The sequence below is a fragment of the Fukomys damarensis genome, unplaced genomic scaffold, assembly GCF_012274545.1.
Source record: "Fukomys damarensis isolate Sample0158 unplaced genomic scaffold, DMR_v1.0_HiC HiC_scaffold_2, whole genome shotgun sequence".
NCBI lineage: Eukaryota > Metazoa > Chordata > Mammalia > Rodentia > Bathyergidae > Fukomys > Fukomys damarensis.
In genome coordinates this window covers 47,683,143-47,705,712 of record NW_022900914.1, presented here as the reverse complement: position 1 = coordinate 47,705,712, position 22,570 = coordinate 47,683,143, and the positions used below count along the sequence as shown (strand labels likewise).

The 22,570-nt window shown below is 39.1% G+C and overlaps 1 protein-coding gene and 1 pseudogene across 4 annotated transcripts in view; one reads left to right on the top strand and one right to left on the bottom strand.

Moving 5' to 3' along the window:
* Exoc6b (exocyst complex component 6B) overlaps nt 1-20,951 on the top strand; it is a 564,580-nt gene extending 543,629 nt beyond the window's left edge. For 3 of the 4 annotated variants that reach the window (XM_010609609.3, XM_010609607.3, XM_019205331.2), the window contains 3 exons: nt 10,135-10,247; nt 11,319-11,330; nt 14,580-20,951. In XM_010609609.3, coding sequence (XP_010607911.1) covers nt 10,135-10,247; nt 11,319-11,330; nt 14,580-14,706 — 252 coding nt within the window. In that variant the 3' untranslated portion in view covers nt 14,707-20,951. The remainder of the gene's footprint in view (nt 1-10,134; nt 10,248-11,318; nt 11,331-14,579) is intronic. The other variant, XM_010609608.3, reaches the window with a different exon arrangement.
* On the bottom strand, nt 3,408-3,505 carry LOC117286674 (annotated as a pseudogene).
* Nucleotides 20,952-22,570: the final 1,619 nt, after the last annotated feature.

The window sequence follows — 22,570 nt, the reverse complement described above, 5'->3', positions numbered from 1 at the left end:
TATATATATAGTGCAAATTCAGGTTTTCCTAAATCAAGTTTACTTCAAGGGCACACTTGCTTGCTTTGAGAACACAATTCTCTACTGGACTTAGTGTGTCTGTTCAAGAGAAAACATATAAGAAAATCATCCCTAGGGGAGGTGAGGTATGGTTGTTGTCAGTGTGTCTGTTTGTATCTGTTTCTGTCGGAGTGTCTGCCTTAGCTCCTTCAGTCCTTTGCTCCCCATGGAATCTTTGCCAACATTCTGGAAAAAAGGAAGCTTTCCCTAATGTGAGGTAGGCACCATGCTCACCACTGGAACCAGCACAAATACGACTAAACATTGTTTGGGTTCCCATGTACTACTCATAGGTATCTTCCCTTGGAACCTTAAAATCATATATCCACAATTGAGGTCACCCCTCACCTGTCATTCTCCTGTTAGATGATTCCTTCTTCCTCTTAACTTTCCTAGTAGAAAGTGCTATTCAAGCAGACCCTGGATTTATTTCGTCCATGTGGGAGTTTGTTGTAAAAAATACATAGTATAAGTCCAATCCATCACCAAGCCAATATTGTTACTACAAAATGTTAGGTCACATATTTTAATACCATTTAACAGGTATTTGCTGACTATCTTCTAAGAATCTAGCTCTTTGGTAGTCCATGCTATGAGGAATCATAAGAAAACATAATTCTCATTCTTGGGGAGCTCTCAGTCTATATGGGAGATGAGGTTCATATCTCAGCATTAGCATTGAAGTTAGGATATATACAGCAATTCTCTCCACCTATGAGTAGACATGATATGATTTGTAACTAACAGTAGTCCATCAGGTTATTTGTCTTTACTTTCTGAGTTCTTTGGGTAGACCTTTCTACACAAAAGAATACAAGGGCACCCTCAAGAAGAGTTTGCTTGAATATTAGCCTATAATTTTTACTTGACAATTTCCTGCTACTCCTTTCTCCATGAACAACACATCTATCTGAATTATTTGTATATTTTCTGCTACATATTAGTCTGCATTAACAAAGATCAACAGAGTGCTATTTTATCTTTTTTTAATTTAATTTATTTTTTAATTGAGTTTATTGGTACATTTTAGGTATACAGTATAGTTACATTCATTATTGGGAATCTTGTACCTTTACATGACAGCTCTTGGCTCTCATTTTTTCCCCTTGTCCCTGTCCTCCCTTCACCCCCTTCTCCCCTCACCATTTACAAACTTTATTTCCATTTTTTCATTTTCTCCTATTTTTTTCTTTTCCCTTATTACCTTTCCCCCACCCTTCCCACTTTCCCTACATCTTTAGACCTTTTCTTCCTATTTCACATTGTCAGTTATCTCATTAGGATCTTATGTACTATTATAGTTTTTCACACCAGAGAAACTATTCGGTATTTACACATGTGTGACTTATTTATTTCACTTAGGAGTATTTTATCTTAATACTATCTTATCCAAAGTTCTTTTCTAGAACTTTGCATTTGTTTTGCTATTATAATGCTATTTATTCACTGTTGAGTTAATTCACTGTGTGGCTTTGGATGACTTTGGATTATTCCAGTCTTCTTCATCTATCATCACTGCAAAAAAGAAAGTCTTTCAGAATTTTGGCCTAGTCTCAAACAAATACCCCGCTGAGAGAGAGAATCAGTGAGAGGGAATTTTAAAAAACAAACAGCCATGGTATCCTGGGTAGTGTGAGCCAACAAGCCATTTCTACCACTTATCTACCTTGTGATTATCAGCCCACTGCATATCCTTTCTCAGTCTTGATCCTCCTCACTCCCTCCTACCCCCATGCCACCAGATTTATAATTTGAGTCCTTTACAACTGTGGCAGTGTTCTGAAGTATAAGAAGTAAAACAGAGGTGTCTTTAGAACTTTGCCAAAGCTCTAATTAAAAGTTACATAGAGGGCTGAGGATTTAGCTCAATGGTTCTGCTGCCTGCCTTGCAAGCACAAGGTCCCAAGTTCAATCCCCAGTACCAAAAACAAACAAACAAAAGTTACATAAATAGGGCCGGAGATTTAACTCAGTGGTTCTGCCCCCTGCTTCATAAGTGCACGGTCTCGAGTTTGATCCCCAGTACCAAAAAAAAAAAAAAAAAGTTACATAAAAGGTAGCCTGCTCAGTATAACCTGGCTCAAAGTGTCTTACCTTGTCATATGCTTTTCACATTCATAAACAGTTTTGTGTAACTAGTAATTACATACTTTATAATATTAATTATCTGTATAGCTTATAAAGTATCACATTAGCTACTACACTAGTTTAGTTCCTTTATTCTGATAAAAATGACAAAGAAGGTAACTAACATAAGTAATTTTTAAGATAGTATTTTGATTCAAAACCATAGGAATAAAGACAAAAAGAACTATGTAAAATTGCTATACTCAATAAATTAGCATCTCACAGAAATGTATGTGGGTTAGTAATGTCAGAGAAACAAGTGATAAATAAGAGAAGAGCAGAGACTAGAATGAACCCTGTAGAGCTAGATTGGAATTGGAGACATCAGTATGAATTCATAATTTTAATATATCCACAAGTAGATAGAGAAATATAAATGTATGCACAAGTCTGTATATTATAAATATTTTCCTTGCTCTGTCCACTGAGAGGGCCTGGATATGGTAATACCTCAGTAGAAATGAGCATGCTAAGTACTCAGATCTTAGTTTCTAAGTACCATTCTCCAGACAAAGAATGAGGTCATCTTAGAGAAGTGATTGATTCTATGTCTGGAGCAGGGAAAGATACAAGAGAAGCTTAGAATATCTTGTAATACCAGGAAGTGAAGCAGTATCCAAAAAAGGTCAGAAATATAAAGGAAACCAAAATCTTTGTTTTTTTGGTTTTGTTTTGTTTTGTTTTTTGAGACAGGGTCTCACAATGTAGTTAAGACTGAGCTGGAACTCACTATGTAGCCCAGACTGGTCTCGAACTCACAGTGATCCTCCTGCCTCAGCCTCTTGAGTGCTGGGATTATAAGCAAGTATCACCATGCCCGGCCCGGAAACCCAAGTCTTAAGGAGTTTCTAACAGCTAAATCTGGAGCAACCTAATCATTAGATTATAACCCTCAAAGTAAAATAACTACACAGAAGCACATATTGGTATTAAAAAATGATAAAGGAAGAAAAGAAAGGAGCAGTACTTTTTCTTACAGAAGAATTTAAATTAATAACTACAAAAAGAATGAGTGAGATAAAAAATATACTGTGGTCAAATACCATAGTAAATATAGTTGCAGGCCAGCTCTGCTAATAGATACTAAAATTGACTATACAAAATTTGATGAGAAACAGGATGCCTGCGTAATCTGCAACAATACCTCCCCCACGAAATATATTAATTACAAAGGGAAAAGTAGTAACTTTCCTGTGGAGAAACCCATCAACTCCATCTGAAATAAACGATTGAGGTTAATATCATATCATCTTTGCACAGGGCCGTGCTAATCTTCTCTTATTTCATTCCAATTTTAATATATGCACTCCTGAAGTGAACACAATATGGAATGCTTCACAAATTTGTATGTAGTATTACTAGTAATGAGATATACCAATATCTTGTACTGTACTCCCTGAGTTGATTCCTTTAAAATAGCATTTTATCATTTCTGTAGTATTTTTTTTAATGCATAATCTCAATCCAGAGTATCTTAACCTTGCCAATATTGATGTTTTGGATCAGCTCCTTGTTGTGAGGACTGCCCTTTGCATCATGAAATGTTTGATGGAATCCATGGCTGTACCTACTGGGCACCTGTTCCAGCACCACTTCTACCACTGTAGTCTTGTGACAACCAGAAATGACTCCTGATACTCCATATGTCCCATGGGAGGCAAAATCTTTCCCTAGTAAGGAACTTCTACCTCAATCTAATCATGAGAAAACAGTAGGCAAGCCCAAATTGAGGGAAATTATACAAAATAAATGTCCACAAAAGCCTGGAATTTAGTTCAGCAGCACTGTGTCTGCCTTGTAAGCAAAAGGTCCTGAGTTTGATCGCTGGTACCAAGAAAAAACAAAGCAAAATGAATGTCCACATATAATCACCAAGGTTTTGAAAGACAAGACTGAAAAACTAACATATTGGAAGGGAGACGAGACTGAGGAGGCATGATGACCAAATTCACTGTGGAACATTCTATTAGATTCTGAAACTAAAAAAAGGACATTAATGGGAAAGCTGGTGAAATTGAAATAAAGTTATAAGTGAGAAGTTATACTATGATAATGTAAGAAATGAACATTAAAGAAGATGATTAATTAATATGAGTATAGGAACTATGGAAACTTTTCACAACTTTTATGTAAATCTAAAGTTATTTCCAAATAAAAATATTTTAAGAAAACAATCTGCTGATGTTACTGAAATGCAGGTAAATTTTCTGTATTAAACTCTATGACACAGATATAAGTGGACCCATTGTTTGATATTGCTGAGATGATTCCCATCCTTGAGACACTGATAACTAGAATAAATTTAAAGTACATACAGTGCATGTGTGTTCTATATATATTTACTGTTTCAATTTTCTTTTTTTTTTATAAACACATCTTTATTGGTACATTTTAGGCATACAGTATGCTGGCATTCATTATTGGGAATTTGTAACCTTTACATAATATATCTTGGTTCTTATTTTTCCCCCATTCCCCTGCCCTCCCTCCAACCCCTCCACCCCTCCCTATTTACAAAGACTTTGTTTTCCATTTTTTCCTTTTCTCATATTTATTTCTTTCCCCTATTCCCCCCACTTCCCCTTCTCCTTTGGACCTTTTCTTCCTATTTCACATTATCTATTATACAGTTTGATCCTTATTTACATTCTCAGTTTCTCACACCAGAGAAACTGTTTGGTATTTACACATGTGTCCTATTTATTTCATTAAGAGTATGGCCTCAGTGTGCATCCATTTAGCTATAAATGTCTCCAATTTCTCATTCTTTATGGCTGAGTAGTACTCTGTTTTATTTTTTTAAATCACATTTTGTTTATCCAGTCTGTAGTTGCTGGGCAATTGAACTGTTTCCAAGTTGTAGCTATTACAAACTGTGCCACTATGAACATGGGTACACATATATCGCTGTGATATGATTCTTTTAATTCATTTGGGAAAATAACCCTGCAGAGGGATGGCTGGATCAAATGGGACCTCTGATCCTAGTCTTTTGAGGTATCTTCATACTGATTTCCTCAGTGGTTGTACTAATCTACACTCCTACCAACAGTGGAGTAGGGTTCCTTTTTCCCCACAGCTCTGCCAGCATTTGTTATTGATTTCTTCATAGCACCCATTCTTTCTGGGGTGAGGTGGTCAATTTTTGTATAAGTAGAAAACTTGGCAAAACTTTCTATCTATGATGCAAAGAGAGGAATGGTCAGAGGGCCAGGGATTTAGCTCAGTATTTCTGCTGCCTGCTTTGCAAGTGCTAAGGTCCCAAGTTCAATCCCAGGTACCAAAAAAAAAAAAAAAAAAAAAAAAAAGAGGAACAGTCAGTATTAGTTAATAACATTGAACTAATTTGGCTTGGATTAAAGTTATTCGTGTTTTATTCTCCTATGTGATGGGAAATCACTCATTTTAATACTGTTAGGAAAACCTGAGACAAGCAAATATGTTTTATTATTTATGTTTCAAATTTGGTAACAGTCCATGTTAGGTTTCTTCAGTTGAACTTTTTAAACTTCAGAAGGTTATTATTTTGTGCAACTCTTTAAAAATATAAACAGAATGGACGTATTACAGACCCAAAGCATGGTTTGTGAATTCTATCAGAAGTCATCATATGGAGAATCAAGTATTTCACAGTGTTCTAACAAACAGGTAAACACTCATCAAAAAATCATTTTTGAAGAAATTTAATGACTAATGAGGAAACCTGGTCATGAAAATAATAATAATATAAGAAACTCATTTTCTTTAGTGAACTGTCCTTATGGTCGTGTTAGCAAGTTGTCCAGCTCATTCATGCTCATCACCCTCACCTGCTCCAACCAGTCTCTTTAGCCGTGAACCTTCCTGGCTAGCCCAGGACACAGTTTCCCAGTGTGCACTGCTGCTATCTGATGGGACTGATGCTTAGCTGAAACTGCTGTTTTATCTGTTCAACTGTTGGTCAAAGTCTCAAACTGATCCTAAAATATAGGTAGAGTAGAATATTCATGGTACAGAAAGCCTTAAAATTAGAGATATTCAGGATAGCTTTAGATGATCCCCAGATGTGCCATTAAACATTAAATCACATGAAAAAGAATGAAGATATGGTAAAAATTGTGAAGATGATGCTTCATAATAAAGTTTGGGAATGGTGATCTTTAGTTCTGTCCCTCACCTCTGATCCTTTGTTTTTTTATTCTTCTTCATCCACTGCCTACTTATGAAGACATAAGATGCTTTGAAATGCACATTTGGTATGTTACTTTCTGTAAAAGAAAAAGATAAAGCATGCATTATCTGCTTTATCTTTACAAATAGAAATATAAGAACAAACTAAAAACAGCGAAGTCGGTGACTTATAGAGAACATAAGAGAAATTGAGGTAAGAGGAATACAATAAAGTCAGGAGTGATACTTCTTCAAGTTAACCTTTTGTATAGTTTTTACTTTGTAAACATGTTAATGTCCTGCGCATTCAAAAAAGTAACAAGGATGAGAGGGAAGGCCTCAAATTAAAAACAAATGAAAAAGAAAGACCCTAATTGCATTTAGATGAATACTATAACTCCACTGGAGGAGGGGGAAAGAGATTTATAAACACAGTATTTGATAGTATACATTTAGTCTTTGCTTGTGAGAGAGAATTGCAAACATCTTGAAGTTGTTTTTAGTAGCATTTTTTTAAATGGTAGGTTCAACAATTCTTTTTTTTTTCTCATTGAATTTATTGGTACATTTTAGGTATACAGTACAATTACATTCATCATTGGGATCTTGTACCTTTACCTGGCAGGTCTTGGTTCTCATTTTTCCCCTTGTCCCTGCCCTCCCTTCACCCCCTCCTCCCTTCCCCCTTTACAAACATTTTATTTCCATTTTTTCATATTCTCCTATTTTTTTCTTTCCCTTATTACCTTTCTCCTACCCTTCCCACTTTCCCTACCCTTAACCCCTTTTCTTCCTATTTCACATTGTCAATTATCTCTTTAGGATCTTTCAACAATTGTGAAACCATTATAGTAACATTCTAGGATTAAGCAAATGAAATGATGAGTTGAGCTTAGGATTCTCACTGAGGAAGACAAAAAAAAAAAAAGAACCCTGTGAGAATGGATTAGAACTAAGATTATTGATGTAGAGTCATCATTTCTAAAATATGTATGTATATTTACTTGCATATGATTTCCCAGCTGTCTGATAAAAGAGCTTAGCTCCCCACAGATTGCCCCCAAAGAGCAGTGAATAAAGGCATTCCAGTAATAATGAAGATACCTAGGCCCAAAATCTTGAACTTCAATAATATTCTCACTAAAACACTAATTGCAGAGATGGGCAGGACAAATGCAACGTGAGCCTGCAACTCCTTAGAATGCCAGAAAGTGCTCCAAAAAATTATGGGGGCATGTCACAAAACCCCAGGCTTCTATTTGAAGGGACTCCCACTTGCCAAATCTGGGATAATTTTAGTGCCAAAACAATATGCATTCCACTGAATATAAGCCATTCAAAATGGAAATCCAATAGTCCATATCAATAACCATTTGATAAATATATTAATAAGGGGAAAAGAAAGAGCACTTCCTTACAGTAGAATGAGTGACAACTGATAAACATGGAGAGAAGGAATGTGTTGGAATAGAATAGGTTTGCAACCAACATGGTAAATATTGAATCAGGCAAGAATCCTCATTAGATTCTAAATATAATTTGAAATTTTAATCAGAAGTAGTGTATTTTCATGATCTTACATAGTCTTCCCAATTTCTTTTTTCTTTTTTTTTTTTACAGTAGAATGAGTGACAACTGATAAACATGGAGAGAAGGAATGTGTTGGAATAGAATAGGTTTGCAACCAACATGGTAAATATTGAATCAGGCAAGAATCCTCATTAGATTCTAAATATAATTTGAAATTTTAATCAGAAGTAGTGTATTTTCATGATCTTACATAGTCTTCCCAATTTCTTTTTTCTTTTTTTTTTTTTATATTATTGAGTTTATTGGCACATTTTAGGGACACAGTACAGTTACATTCATTGTTGGGATCATGTACCTCTACATGGCAAGTCTTGATTCTCATTTTTTCCCCTTACCTCTGCCCTCCCTTCACCCCCTCCTCCCCTCCCCATCTACAAACACTTTATTTTCGGATTTATTCCAGAGATGCAAGGGTGGTTCAACATACGAAAATCAGTAAATGTAATACATTATATTAACAAAGTCAAGGACAAAAACCATATGATCCTCTCAATAGATGCAGAAAAAGCATTTGATAAAATTCAACACCCATTCATGATAAAAACCCTGCAAAAAATTGGAATAGATGGTCTATACCTCAATTTAATAAAGGCTATTTATGAAAAACCATCAGCCAACATCATATTGAATGGCCAAAAACTGAAAACCTTCATGTTAAAATCAGGAACAAGACAAGGATGCCCACTATCACCACTTCTCTTCAATATAGTTCTGGAAACATTAGCCACAGCAATTAGACAAGAGAAAGAAATTAAAGCAATAAAGATAGGAAAGGAAGAAGTTAAACTATCATTATTTGCTGATGATATGATACTCTACATTGAAGATCCAAAAAACTCCACCAAAAAACTTCTAGACTTAATTGACAGATTCAGTAAAGTATCTGGATACAAGGTGAATACCCAAAAATCAATAGCCTTTCTATACACAAATAACAGACAGACAGAAAGAGAAATAAGGGAAAAAATTCCTTTTACAATAGCATCCAAAAAAATGAAGTATCTAGGAATCAATCTAACAAAAGAAACAAAAGATCTCTACACTGAAAACTACAGCACTCTGAAAAAAGAAATCGAAGAGGATATAAAAAAATGGAAAGATATCCCCTGCTCCTGGGTAGGAAGAATCAACATAGTGAAAATGGCCATACTACCAAAACTGCTATATACATTCAATGCAATGCCAATTGAAATTCCAACACTATATTTCACAGAACCAATTTCTTATTAGTTGCAATGGAAAACATAACATTGTAGAAATCAGGCAACATCTTGATGAGGTGATCAAAATTATCACTAGTGTGAGAAAAATGGATATTGCATGCCTCCATACATGATATTTTGAGGAGGACATGGCATTCCTTATATAGTATTCTGGTCAGCAATACATGTATTGAATCTTATGAGAAAGTATCAAACAAAACCAAACTGAGAGAGAGAAAAAAAGGAGGCAGGGGGATTACAGTCATGAAAAAATGTTAATATCATATAAGAAAGGAAAAGGCTGTGAGAATATTCCAGATTAAAGGAGACTACAGAGACATGACAACAAAGTATAATTACGGATCCTAAGCTGTAACATGTAATGAAGCAATAACAAAGTCTATAAAGGACTTGAATTCAATCTTCAGAATTAGAATATGGATAGTATCAATATTAAATTAACCAAAGTTGAAAAGTATGCTGTGGCACAGGGCTACATCCACTTTTATTCAGCTATAGATAGATGATATAGATATAGATATAGATATATTTGAGGGGGTAGTAGCAGGGATTGAACTCATTTCCTTGCACCTGTGAGGCAGGTGGTCACTGAGCTATATCCCTGGCCCTATTTGTATTCATAAATTGTTTGATACTGAGCCCCTTGAATAGTTCTTGGCATGTGGAAAGCATTAGGTGAGTATTAAATAAATAAGTCTTGTGTTTTGGATCAGTCCAGTGTTAATCTTTACAGACCTGCCTCTGAGGGCTCACTGCTGGCATTCAGTCTTAGCTGTATCACTATGCTTATGGTAGAGACCATCTTCTAATATTTACTCACTGTTTTTTAATTGCCCTATAGTCTGTAGCCACTCTTCTCTTACTACATTTTAATTTCTATTTTTTCAAATCTATTATCTGGTAATAAAGGGATGGGATTTTCTGGGATCCTGTTTTGTCTTTTCTGCTTAATTAATCCCTGGCATGGGATTTGGATATTTTACAGCTTTTGGATCTCTTCATCCAGTGGGACTGGTCAACTTACCTTGCTGATTATGGCCAGCCCAACTGCAAGTACCTACGGGTAAACCCAGTAACAGCTCTGACCCTGCTTGAGAAGTGAGTACCCAGCCCAGTGGCCTATGTTGGGAATAGGGGAGTTGGGATAAGGGGATATTGTAGAAGGTAATTTTCCTGCTGCCAATACCTTGAAAAACTTCCTTGTTCTTGGAGTTAACATAGGTGCTGTCTCAATCATTGTAATTGGTAGTCCAGCCTTCTTCTTGTAGCCTCTTAATTCTGAAGCCCCAAAAAGTAAGGCCAAGTACAGAGGCCTTTGACAGTACTGGACACTGACACTGACACTGTCAGCCTAACACAGGAAAGTGTCTTTAGAGAGAATAAAAGAAAGGAAGCTGGCTTAATTTGGAGCTCAGGCTTACCTGGTGAGCACAATGAGAATGGCCAGAGTTACCTGGGTTATAATGATAGATGGAGCCGCCCCACAAAGCAGGTCGTTCCTCTAGCTCCTATCAGACAAGCCCTGGGAATTACTGAAACTTTCGTCTGCCCCCAAATCTGGGCCCCTGCCAGACTGAGCTTTATTGTGCTGACTGCCCCAGGAAAGCTAAACGAACAGAACACTAGCCAGTAAAAGTTTCTCTGCCACAGAGCTATAGTCTTTCTGAAGCAAAGGTACTACCTCTGGAATTGGGTTAGCCAAATCCAGAACATCCCAGAGCTAATATGTCATCCAGAAGCCGGGGTCTCCTATGAATTGCAGCCTACCTCTGGTTTTTGCTCACCTAGCAAGAGCTGGCATGCCAGGACCAAGCCCCTTGTAAAAGGGCAGCTTTCTCTTATAATTGGAATGACTGGTCAGAAGAGCATCCTGCATCTAGGCAGTGTAGAAAATCTACATATGTGGCCAGTTAGGCATATCTCATATCCTAATAAGAAAAAGCCCAGAGTTAGGAGATCAGAGCAGAGCCTGAAGCAGGGGAAGTCCAAGTGTATCTTTCTTAATGTGTGCTATGATTGCCAGAGAGAAAGCGAAGACATGGAGGGAAGGCAAGAGCTGGATGCAGGGCTATGTGTTTGGAATCAAGAGGCTGACATCGTGTCAGGAATGATGTTTCCATTTTAACTTTGTTTCCCATGGTTCTCTCTCCCAATGACCTTCCTCCCTAGGATATCTAGAGAGTAAGTATATTATTCACTTGGGCCTTTTCCATCACCCTGAGGCAAGTCCTACTGGTTTCCTTATTGACACTAATGATTACACTAAAATCCCTACCCTGTAAATTGCCCCCACCCTGACATACTAATCTACTAAACCAGCCTGGTGCCAACTGGCTGGCTACCTCCTCTATCCTTGATCCTTAGAGTGACCCTTGGCTTACTAATTCCTTTGGGGCTGGCAGAGGTGGCAGGAATTTTTCTCCATCAGTGCTAACTAGAGGATTATTCCCACTCTACTTGCTGGCACACTTGGTACTCTTACCAGTTCAGGACTTAAATTTCAGCCCTGACAAAATAGAACCCCTCAGCAGTTTCTCCATCTCCTGGTAGTGAGGCTTACAGCTTTAAGATCTGAAACCTGAGTCCCTTGGAGAAATTCCCTCATTTCAGGCAAGTCCTAATCCCAGTTGAAATAGGAAGACATTTTGACTTTAGAGTTGGTTCTTAAATGGTTACATTCATTATGTATCCAAATGGCTTCTGAGATTCCCTCAGGTCAGTTACTTCTTTAAGGGAATCTTTCACTCCTGTATCTCAGAATCTGTAGATCCAGAAAGTGCAGGCTCACCCACGTCCCATGAATCAGCAATGTGCTAAAAGAATCACCCGCTATCTACCATTCTGAAGGCCTAGCCAGTAACAAAGCTGTCCTAGTCTTGGCAATCAGCAGTTTTAAAGCTTCCTTCCAAATACAGTAGGGAAAAGGCTCCCCAGATCATTTAAAATCCATATCTTCCAGCCTCCTAGGAATCAATCCCTTTACCTCACCCATTCCTGCTTCCTCACAGCCGGCTGCACTAAGCTTGATAGTCTCTTCTGTCTGGCCCTTCTTAGCAAGATAAGAAATAGAAAGACCCAAATACCTGCTAAAGACATTCAAGAAAAGGAAGAGACCTCTATGTCATTGAGAAGTGGTCATAGCTGGACTATAAGAGGACCCTTATGTTCCAGAAGACAAGAGTATATAGGGCCAGGGACTTAGCTCAGTGGTTCTGGTGCCTGCCTCACAAGCACAAGGGCCTGAGTTCAATCCCCGGTACCAAAAAACAAAACAAAACAAAACAAAAAAAAAAAAAAAAAAAAAAAAAAAAAAAAAAAAAAAAAAAAAAAGAAGAAGAAGAGTATATATATATCCTTATATTCCAGAAGACAGAAGATAAGAGACTTTTGGATTGGAAATATTCCTGAGTACAAACCGGCATGTCACTATCACTCCTCAGGGCATGTGGGTTTACCCATATAATGCGTAATTCCAACTCCATGCTTCAATGGCCTAGAAATCTTAGCTTCTGGGATTCAGAGACTGCCCCCTCATCTTTACTTTCCAGAATATTACAGGGGCTCCCGTGGGAGCTGAAGGCCAACTGTGGCTGCCTGTCCCTGGACTGCTTCAAAGAGTTATGGAATTACTGACCACAAAGGACATTAAAATAAATGTCTATGATATAGAAAGTAATTTTTCTTCATTTCCTTTCTTTTTTCACTGTTTTGTGTTATTGTTCTTTAGATTTATAGCATATCCAATGTGGAAGGGGAATCCTTCTCTGGGATCATCTAAAACAAGACCACTTCCACAAACCAAATTGTGCAACTAGTGTGTAAGGACCTAAATACGATCATCACTAGAGCCTTGAGGACCTTTATGCTTTCTTTTTATCCAAGCTCAGTCACCCTTCTTTCCTTCTGCAAGTACAAGCCTCCACATGTGGGTGGTGATTCTGAGTGTGTTTCATGAGTAATTCTAACCCAAAGGAGCTACTTTGAGCTTAAATTAGGGAAAAAAGGTTACAATTAGTTTTGGCTGTCACCATCAGCCAGAGCTGTACAGCTGTGGTTCTCATCAAAATTTTTTTGCCACATAAAATACCTTTATGGAATATGTGATATATACCATATGCTTATTGTATATATGATAATATTGCATACATATAGCAGACATAAATGCCATTGTGGGATCTCTGCCCTTTGACTCACTGACCTCTAATCTGTCTTCTTTGCAAAATACAGCCCACTGAGGGGGGAAAAGTCCCAAGATTAGCAACGGCCCTTGGGAAGTATACCTGGGAGTAACTTATACTCCAGTGTCAGCTTCCCTTCCCTCTTCTGTTATGTCCCCATGCAACCCAGGGAGCAGTGAAGTAAGAGAGCTGACCCAGATCCTAGGGAAAAGTGTAAAGGCTGGTCTGCCCTATCCCAGAGAAATTGGTTTGTCCACCATCCTTAATTCTCTAACACTAAAACTAGCTGTGGGCTGGAGCTGTGGTGTGTAGAGGCTAGAACCAGAGTTAACCATCACCAATAGGTGCTAGGGTTCTATAATGGCAGATTTATAAATTTTGTCAAAATATCTTGGTCAGACTTGAGATTCTGTGACAATTTCTTTATCCATGCTTCCCAGGTCAGGTTCTGCATCTGACGGAACCATTGGCCATAACTGCCCATTATTTGTACACTAGGAATAATGTCATCTTTGGAACCTTAGAATGGCCCAAAAGTCAAAGGTCTAAGAACATGAACAGTCATAATTCAGGGTGTTTTCTTTCTTAAAACCCTAATTTCTTAAGTGAGAAGATAGTCCACCCTTTGTTACTTTCTTTTCTTAACACCGTACTTAGTCACTTGACTACCTATCAAGCCTTACACTGAGACCAAAGAAAAGAGTTTAGTCAAGTCCTTAGTTTCTTTAGGGAAGGGAGAAAATAACCAGCTTGAGTGAGACTTAGAATTATACAGTGACTTTTAGTTACTCATGTTCTCTTGGAATTGCTAGTTTTATGAACATTTTTTTAAGCTTCACTTCCATCTGTAAGGTCCCAACAGGTTCATGAGATAATGAGTGGATCCTGTGCATTCTGTAAAGGACCTAATGTCCAGCAAAGTTCTAGTATATCTCATACTCCTGTATCAGGTGCATCACTGGGGAGAAAGGGAATGAATGAGGTGGGTAGATGTGAGGGGGATAAGAAAGTTGGTCCCTCCAAAGCTGGCTCTTGACTATTTTCCAAATATGACTAAAATTGGGAGGGCTGAGCATTCCAGAAGGGAATGATCAGTATGATCAATATGTAAGTACAGTCCTAACAATGGGAAAAGTCTGGACTCTTCCACTCTGGGTAGTAGTTAAGATATATCATGTCATCCTACTTTCTGCAATTTCTCTTCTAATATCTTCTCAAATACTTTCTTCTCTTTCTTTCCTCCTCTGTGCAGGATGAAGGATACTAGCCGCAAAAACAACATGTTTGCACAGTTTCGGAAAAATGAGCGAGACAAGCAAAAATTGATTGACACTGTGGCCAAGCAGCTCCGAGGACTCATCAGCAGCCACCACTCATGAATGCTGGCCTCAGCCTACAGAGGCTACTTCCTGCAGCTCTATGGTCTAGGATCCAGCTCAAGCTGGCACTGCATTTGTGCATTCTTCTTCAAAGAGAGCATATGTATTTTTTTATTAACCCTGTACAGTATTCACATAATCTTTCCCTAGTAAAAGAGATACAGGATAAGCAAGTACATAAGATGTTGCTAGATGGGGACTTGGGAGGTTATTACTACACTGTCTGTATTATCCTACAAAGGGTGGTGTCATCATTCTTAATATGATGAACCACCTCTCATCCATGGCTCTACAGTTTAGGTAATTGGAGCCCCAGAACTACCCAAACAAAGTGGGTGATTTTTCTGGGCAGTAAGGTGAGTAAGCAAGAGGATAATAAAGTATATTCTCTTCGCTCCTGAGTGCCCAGTCACCACATAGATGATGCTGATCCTTCCTGATGCAAGGAAAGGGCCTATCATTCATTACTATTTAATACACTAATGACAGTTCTAGATGTCCATTTCTCAGTCTGACTGGGGTGAACAGGCATGGTTTGTGGCAAGGTGACAGCTTCACTTCAGTCCCCCAAGGATGCAGTTTCTTTAGTCCTAATCTGACCCAAGGGTTTCACTGCTTATTTTTCTATGGCAGGATAAGCAGCAGTCCCAGGATTCACTGCAGATTGCTCTCACATGAGTGTTGGTTCTCAGCCTAGGGTGTTTTTCTGGGTCTGAAAAGCAAAAAGCTTGAATTAGAGCCCCAGTCTTTTTACTGTTTACCTTATTACCTTTTGTTATGGTTGGAACACTTGGCTCAAAATTTAGGTCAACGATTATTCCGTAGGTACTCACAGAGAGAGTCCCACCTTCGTTCTCCCAGTAGTGCCATTGAGATTGGTCAGATCTCAGAAATTTAAAAATAACCCTTACTTTATTTACCCTTATGTAAAACCCAAGGACTCCGTGGAGTATTCATTTGTGCTTAGAAATAGCTTTCTGGTCTCCTTATTTAAAGGAAGTGTCCCCAGCTCTGCACTGTGGAGGCAGCCATGTCTGGAGTAGGCGTGAAGCTACTGCCACCATGAAGTAGACAGTGCCAACTATGGCTAGTAGCATGTTTCCTCTGGCCCAGTTGCCATTTTTAATGGCAAGTTTAAAATCAGTTAGAGGAACCTATACTTTCAGACATTTCAGAAAGATGCTACTATAACTACTGGTTATAGGAACTATTAGTACATCACCAAACAATGACATAGAAGCCATGTGGGCATTTCCAGCTTAGGGTTAGTGGAAGAAGAGATTCATCAAGTAGAATTTTTCATTACTTTTGTCAGCTCTTGAGTTGCTTCTGAGGAGAGCAGTACTTCCTTTTTCCTTCCCCACCTTCTCCCATTATTATATCATGTCTTGAAAAACTATGGATAAGAAAATACACATATTGATGTGCAGCCCTGTTCAAAGCTGGAACAACCAGACTGCGTTGAAATTCTGCAGAAGCCTGTAACACTTATCCTACAGGCTAGGCAGTTGGCTCAGGGTTTTCATAAGCTAAAGGAGGTCAGGGGCCTATGGGAATGAGACTCAAGCAATTCCAATACCTATCTTTGTTGGAAAAGGTGAGAAATGGTTGCACTAATCTGAAGTCCTATTAATTGAGAAAGACCCAAAATACTAGTACTAGTACTTTGCTAGTACTCAGTTTATAGTAAGATCTCTTCAGCTTTGCATGCTGAGACTTTGAATAGAGTGGAGTGAATTTCCAACATGGAACAGCATTTGTCTTTCAAGAAAGTCATCATTGCTGTTCTACTCACAAACATCTGTCCTAGAAGAACTGTACTGTAAAATAAAAGGTGAACAGCATGGAGAAATAGGGACTACTCTACACCTTTGACATGAAGTCCTGCTAAAAGAAAAGCTTATTCAAGCACAAGACTCATAAGGATGGACCTTTTGATGTATCTCCTCTTCCTTCTCCATCTGCCTTTACACCTCCTTAACAAAAGCAGCATGCTGCTTCTGAGGTATATGTAGAGACATACTCTCAGTGGGCCAGGAAAGGTAAAAACAGGGACCAGCAATATCAAGGGGTTTTGAATTGGTGAAGTGGGAGTTTGTTTTGTTTGCTGGCCTATAGCTGAGCCAACACTTGTAAGGACTTATGCAAAGCATGTGTGCTCATACCCCTCACACTCCTCAAATTTAGCCTCACATGCCTACATATATACTAGTGACCTGATGACAGACTTTAGGAAGAAGGCAAAAACATGGGTGGTTAGAAGCCTTCTACCTTCTGGTTACTGTGAGCCTTTGTCCACATTCCTGGGAAACCCAGGCATATGTTCCTGAAGAGAATCTGATTTGAGACCGTAGTGGGTTTCAGTAGTGATATAGACAGCTTGCTTAGTTTTAACACTCATAATGAAGTCTCTGAGCAGACTGGATGACACTATTGCAAGTGGGGAAGAACAACAAGGACCTGGAATTAGAACCAGCAAAGTCACTGTTGGCATAGGGAATGTACAGCTCCTAGGGAGTACTCCTGGTGATTTCATTGCATCCCAGGTCAAACAGTCTCCCTGTCCTCAAAGTTATCTAGCTTTGCTGCATACTTGACAAGTACTTGCTTATCAAGTCCCAGACCCAGGAAAGATTGGCATTGGCCATGACCTTCCCCCTCAGGTCTCTGAACACACTGTCTAGGGACTACTTCAGAAATCCCCCTACCTAAATCTGTCTTCTCCAAGGACTCTTCTGACTGCTTCAGTTGCCTCTTTTTTGTCTCTCTTTTCTTTTTTTCTATTTGTTTTTCCATTCTTTATATTCCCTTCCTTCTTCCTTTTGTTTCCTCTTTCCTTTCTTTTTTCCTTTCTTTGCTTGCATTTACAATGACTTTTCACTATATGTTTGAAATTGTCCTTTTATTTTGCACAAGTAGATATACATTTATGGGGAAGTTTTAGTGAAGTCCATTTTTAACTCTAAAGGGAACTTTTTTTTTCTCTAAAAATCACTAGTAAAGCTACTGATAAGTGGGCCATATGGTTAGGAGAAAGTGCCTCTGTGGAAAGAGCATGTTTATTCCTCTTGTACATTTTCTTCTTTTAATTGCTATTAAACGAGAGAGCCTACATACCTGTTTTAAAAGCCACAGCACTGTCTCATGGGTTTTTTGTTCTTCCATCACTTTTGCACAGTGTAGGTGTGGTTGGTGATAGACACCCCAATGGCAGACACTGTATTCCCACTCAGCTGGACTGAGGAGTAGAGTAGGCAGGAGCCTGGTGTAGTAGAGAAAGGCTATCTGCTACATAAGACAAGAAGCTGTGTTGTGGCCTTGGAAATCTCCCTAACCACTGGGTTAGGTTTCCCATCTATTCAGCTACAACTGGGATCATCATCAAGAGGAATAACTTGAAATGTCTAATTTTTGAAAAATCCTAAGCTAGACAGTGTGGGGGTCCAATGAGTTTTGAACACCAGCCCTGCTTAGAAAGACTCCCCCCAGCCTGGAGAAGGAGGAGAGATGAGCCTATTTGAGAGCTCAATGGAAGAGAGCAACCGGTATCTTGACTAGTGTAAAAAAGGATCTGACTGTCAGGGATTTAGCTTAGTGGCACCATGCTTGCCTGGCAAGCACAAGGTCCTGATTTCAATCCCCAGTACCAGAAAATAAATAAAAGGATCTGATTAGGGAAGATAGCACAAAGAATGCAAAATGTCAACTAGCTCACCCTTGAATTAATTCAATTCAAACTTGTGTAAGCTATGGGAGCATTTAAGTTCTAGACTACATTAGAGTGCAAAATTGGCAGAAGCCTGATATGTGCTGGGAAGATAATCTGCTAGGCACATTTGGAACCATGGTGTGTAAGGACCAGAATGTCAGTGTAGAAGTTCACAACATACTTACCTCTTAGGCTGGAAGGTAAGCCTTGAAAAGAGGCTGGGAAGAATATCTTCAGTAATACCTTGCTTTGATGGGCATTGACACCTGAGAGACCTGAATTTCTATACCCACAGCACCACTAACTAGCTGGATGATCTTGAACAAATTCGCCAACTCCCTAAATCTTATAATACCAGTGAAATCCGAATGATGGGCCCTAGTTTTCAGTGATGTTGTGACATGTGAGCCATGGAAAGCTGAAATGCTGAGCCATCGCACATGCACAATCTAAGGCCTCTGCCCTTCTCTCCAATTCCATAACATGTCTCTTGGCCGAACATTGGACAAGTGTGCCCAAAGCTGCTCTGCCTCCTGGTTTCCTCTCCTGAGCCCACACAGGGTTGGTGGTAATGATGCCCTTCATGCACCTGTACAGGAAGCAGGAACTTTTCAGATCAGACCTCCAGCTATCTAGCTTAATGTAAAACTAGTCCTTCAACTGGAATTTGTCCCTCATCACCCCTAGAACCTTCTCTTCTTTCACTTTGGTGCCAAAACATATACTTCCTTCTAGAACTTAGGAGTTCTTCACCAGGGACCCCCCAAACCTTGAAGTGTCTGTGTGTGGCTGTATGTATGGGCTTTCACCTACCCATGTTTACTGGAAGAAAATGTGTGGCTTTCATTAATGTCTAAGAAAGATTCATGTCTAAAATACCATGAATAATAAACAAATCCCTTTGGAAATGTTGCCCTATCCATGAGAGAAAGCCAGAAGTTCTGAGCAGCAGCCTCCTCTCCCTGCTTCCTACAGCTCCGGCAGGTTTCCACAACCTGCCACTCTACCATCCACCCCCGGTCACATCTAAAGATGAGTAAAACCACTTCTTGCTTTTTCTGGCCACAATGGCTTGTGGTACTGAGAGGGAATTCAGAGGCCTACAGTTGATTAGGGAGATGACAGACAAGAAGGCCATTACAGAGGCTTGGCCATCATAGTCCAGCGAACCTGACTCATCATAACATTTTCCACAACCTCTGGGTGCTGACTGTTACAGCTTTGGGCCTAAGGCTTTATCCAGGAGGGCTCACCAGTAGGGAATGCTTGGTGGCAGTGGGTTAAAATAAAAACCAAGGGCAAGTTGTGAAGCATTTACCAGCTTCCCCTTTCTCACAGCTGGTCAAGCTGATGAGGATGGGGAAGAGGGGGAGGGAAAGTGCCAGACTCTGTCCCCAGAGGCCTCATTTTGAATTTAATGGGCAGCATTTGTGGGGAATGAAAGAGGCTTCAAGCCCAAGGGACCATGAGACAAAGGCTCTTGAGGAAGTGCAAGGAGGAGGAGGGCCCAGGCATTGTGTGTGAGAGCTCTCCCTCTATCTGTTTCATCGCTGTTGGGGTTAGGGTTACCCTGCATTTGGGGCCCCAGCTGCTTTGTGGGGTCTGTGACATCAGCCCTTGTGATGATAATGGATGGGCCTCTCACACAGGAGGCACCTCTTCTTTGCTAACCCATACCAGCTTCCAGAGAGGATTGAAGCTCTTGTTCCCTTAGGGTGGGGGCAAGCTGTGGGCCCAGAATTGGACCCAAGACAACAGTGCCCCTCCCAGACTGAACCCACTGTTCAGTGTACCTTCCAAGCCCAAGCTATGACCTTCCTCTCTCCAAAGCTCCAGAAAAGGAAAGGAATCTGAACATTGAGATGCTTTTCTGGCCCTAAACAATCCTCCCATTCTCTAGGCTCAATGATGGGTCTATTCCCTCCTGTAAATGGGTCTCGTAATCTTCAACTTTTACCTTTGCTTCTAAGGGTAATTAATTGGATCTCTCTCTTGTTCTCCCCACACACTCCCCTCTCTGTTACAAGGCTCAGGTTAAGCTGGCTCTTTTTCTATTCTATGGGGTGCTTATTTTTAAAGCTGGTGGACTAAAGCCCTTCCCTCCCCTTCTCCAGAGAAGCCCACTAGGGGAAATGACTTCCACAGACACCGGAAAGGGGCTCATGACTATGACAGCTAGAGGCTTTTCAGATTATCAGTTCTAAGTGACTACGACACTGTGTTCCCCGAGTGTGTTTCCAAAGGTTTAGAGAAAAAATAGTTTGCAGTCAGCACTCAAGAGCAAAGTGGAGGGTTAAGTGTGCTTTGGACAGTAGACAGATGTAAAGATGGCTTGGGGACATGGGACAAAGTAAGACCGAGAGATCAATCTTTTTTATTTATTTATTTTTTGACCAAAGTAAAGAAAAGCAGTAAGGCCTTAGGTCCATGGCAATAAGGTAAGAAAGGTGAGAATATAGCCCAGTCAGGCATGTAGGGGCAGCTGAACCCAGGGCTGCCAGGAAGATGAGTCAGGCAGGCATGAAGCCAAACTCCAGAGAGACTGGTAATTTCTAGTTACCTGTGGACTTGTCACATTCTAGTAGATCATGAGTTCTTAGAAAGCTGAAACAATTTACTCCTATTTTAATCCCCTACAGTACCTAGCCTAGCAAATGGCGTGGGCACTCATGACTGAAAGAAAACTATAAAGGGACTGTCAGGTACCAAGGGAGGGGGCTCTGAGAGCAGTATTCCCTGGCTGGAGGAATATTCTGTTGCTAGCATTGACTAGGGTTATCAATATAGGACAGAAACCAACCAACTAAGATAACTTTTAGGGAGTTTTACTGTGGCTTTAGAATACATATACCAGCCTTCCCTTTGATGCCATTGAGTATGGAAGAGGTTAAAGATAGGTTGAATCAGGTAAGAAAGTAGCAGTTTAGTCCTTGATCAGCAGGATGTCCTAGTGGTGTGATGACTGTGTGTGTAAATGTAAATATGTGTATTTGTGGGTATCCAATGTGTATGGGGTAGCAGACAGAATTGGAATATTCTGCACTGAATCCAATCCTTTTTCCCACTTATAATCACTGTTCATGCTGTGATGATATTCTTTCAGATTATTTTAATGTGTATGTACTGACTAAAAAATTATAGTGTTTTATAGTTTTTTCACTTAATTTAAATATCTTTCATTGACAATATACAGAATTTCTTCATCCTTTATGAAACCCATGAAGTATATGCTTTGCATGGATGGGCTATAAGTTTATTTAATCAATTCTAAATTGATGAATATTTGGAGTATTCCTAGTATTTCACCTTATATACAATGTTGCAGGATATTGTAGATATGTTTGCTTATTAGGTATTCCTATAGCATAAAATTTGAGTAGAATTGATTGGCTGACCAGTTAAAAACTGTATTAGAAGATTTTTTAAAAATCAACAATTTACACTCTCCAGTAGTCTATAAAAGAGTGTATGTCCTCAGTCCTAAGTAAATCAGAATTTTCATCTTTGTCAATCTTATAAGCAAAAAATGAATTATTTCCCTTTATTATAATCTACATTAATTTATAGTTTCTTTAATTTAAGCATCTTTTTACGTTGTTCATTGGTCATTTGAATTCCTTTTTATATAAACTGGCTATCCATACCTTTAAAAAAGTAGGCTGTTTTCTTTTCCATATCGATGTGTAGATCTTTGAATGAGTAACTTTAACTATTTGCTACTTGCATTGCAAGTATGTTTCTCAATATGTCTGTTGAATTTGTTAATGGTGTATGTAATTCAAATTCTTTATTTTGCAGGCAACAAAAAACTCAACTCAGAAAAGCACATTTACTGACTAAAAGACTAAAGGTAGTTCAGGGTTAATTTAATTCAACTAAAACATATCAAAGTCCTGTTTTCTTTCCTTCTCTCTACTCTGCCTTTTATGGTGACAAGGCCATCCCATATCTTACTTCTCGCATGGCAACTCTGCCAAAGGAGTTAGGAAGTGTGAACATACACCCTCAAACAAACTGCATTGCCAAGGGCCAATACACCATAGGGAGGGTGGTGGAGAAATACTAAGGAAACATTCACAATATTTGCTACAGGGATGTGGGTGTGCATTTGTTGTGGAGGGTTGCTTGTTTTGCTATGGAAGAGTTTTTTTTTTT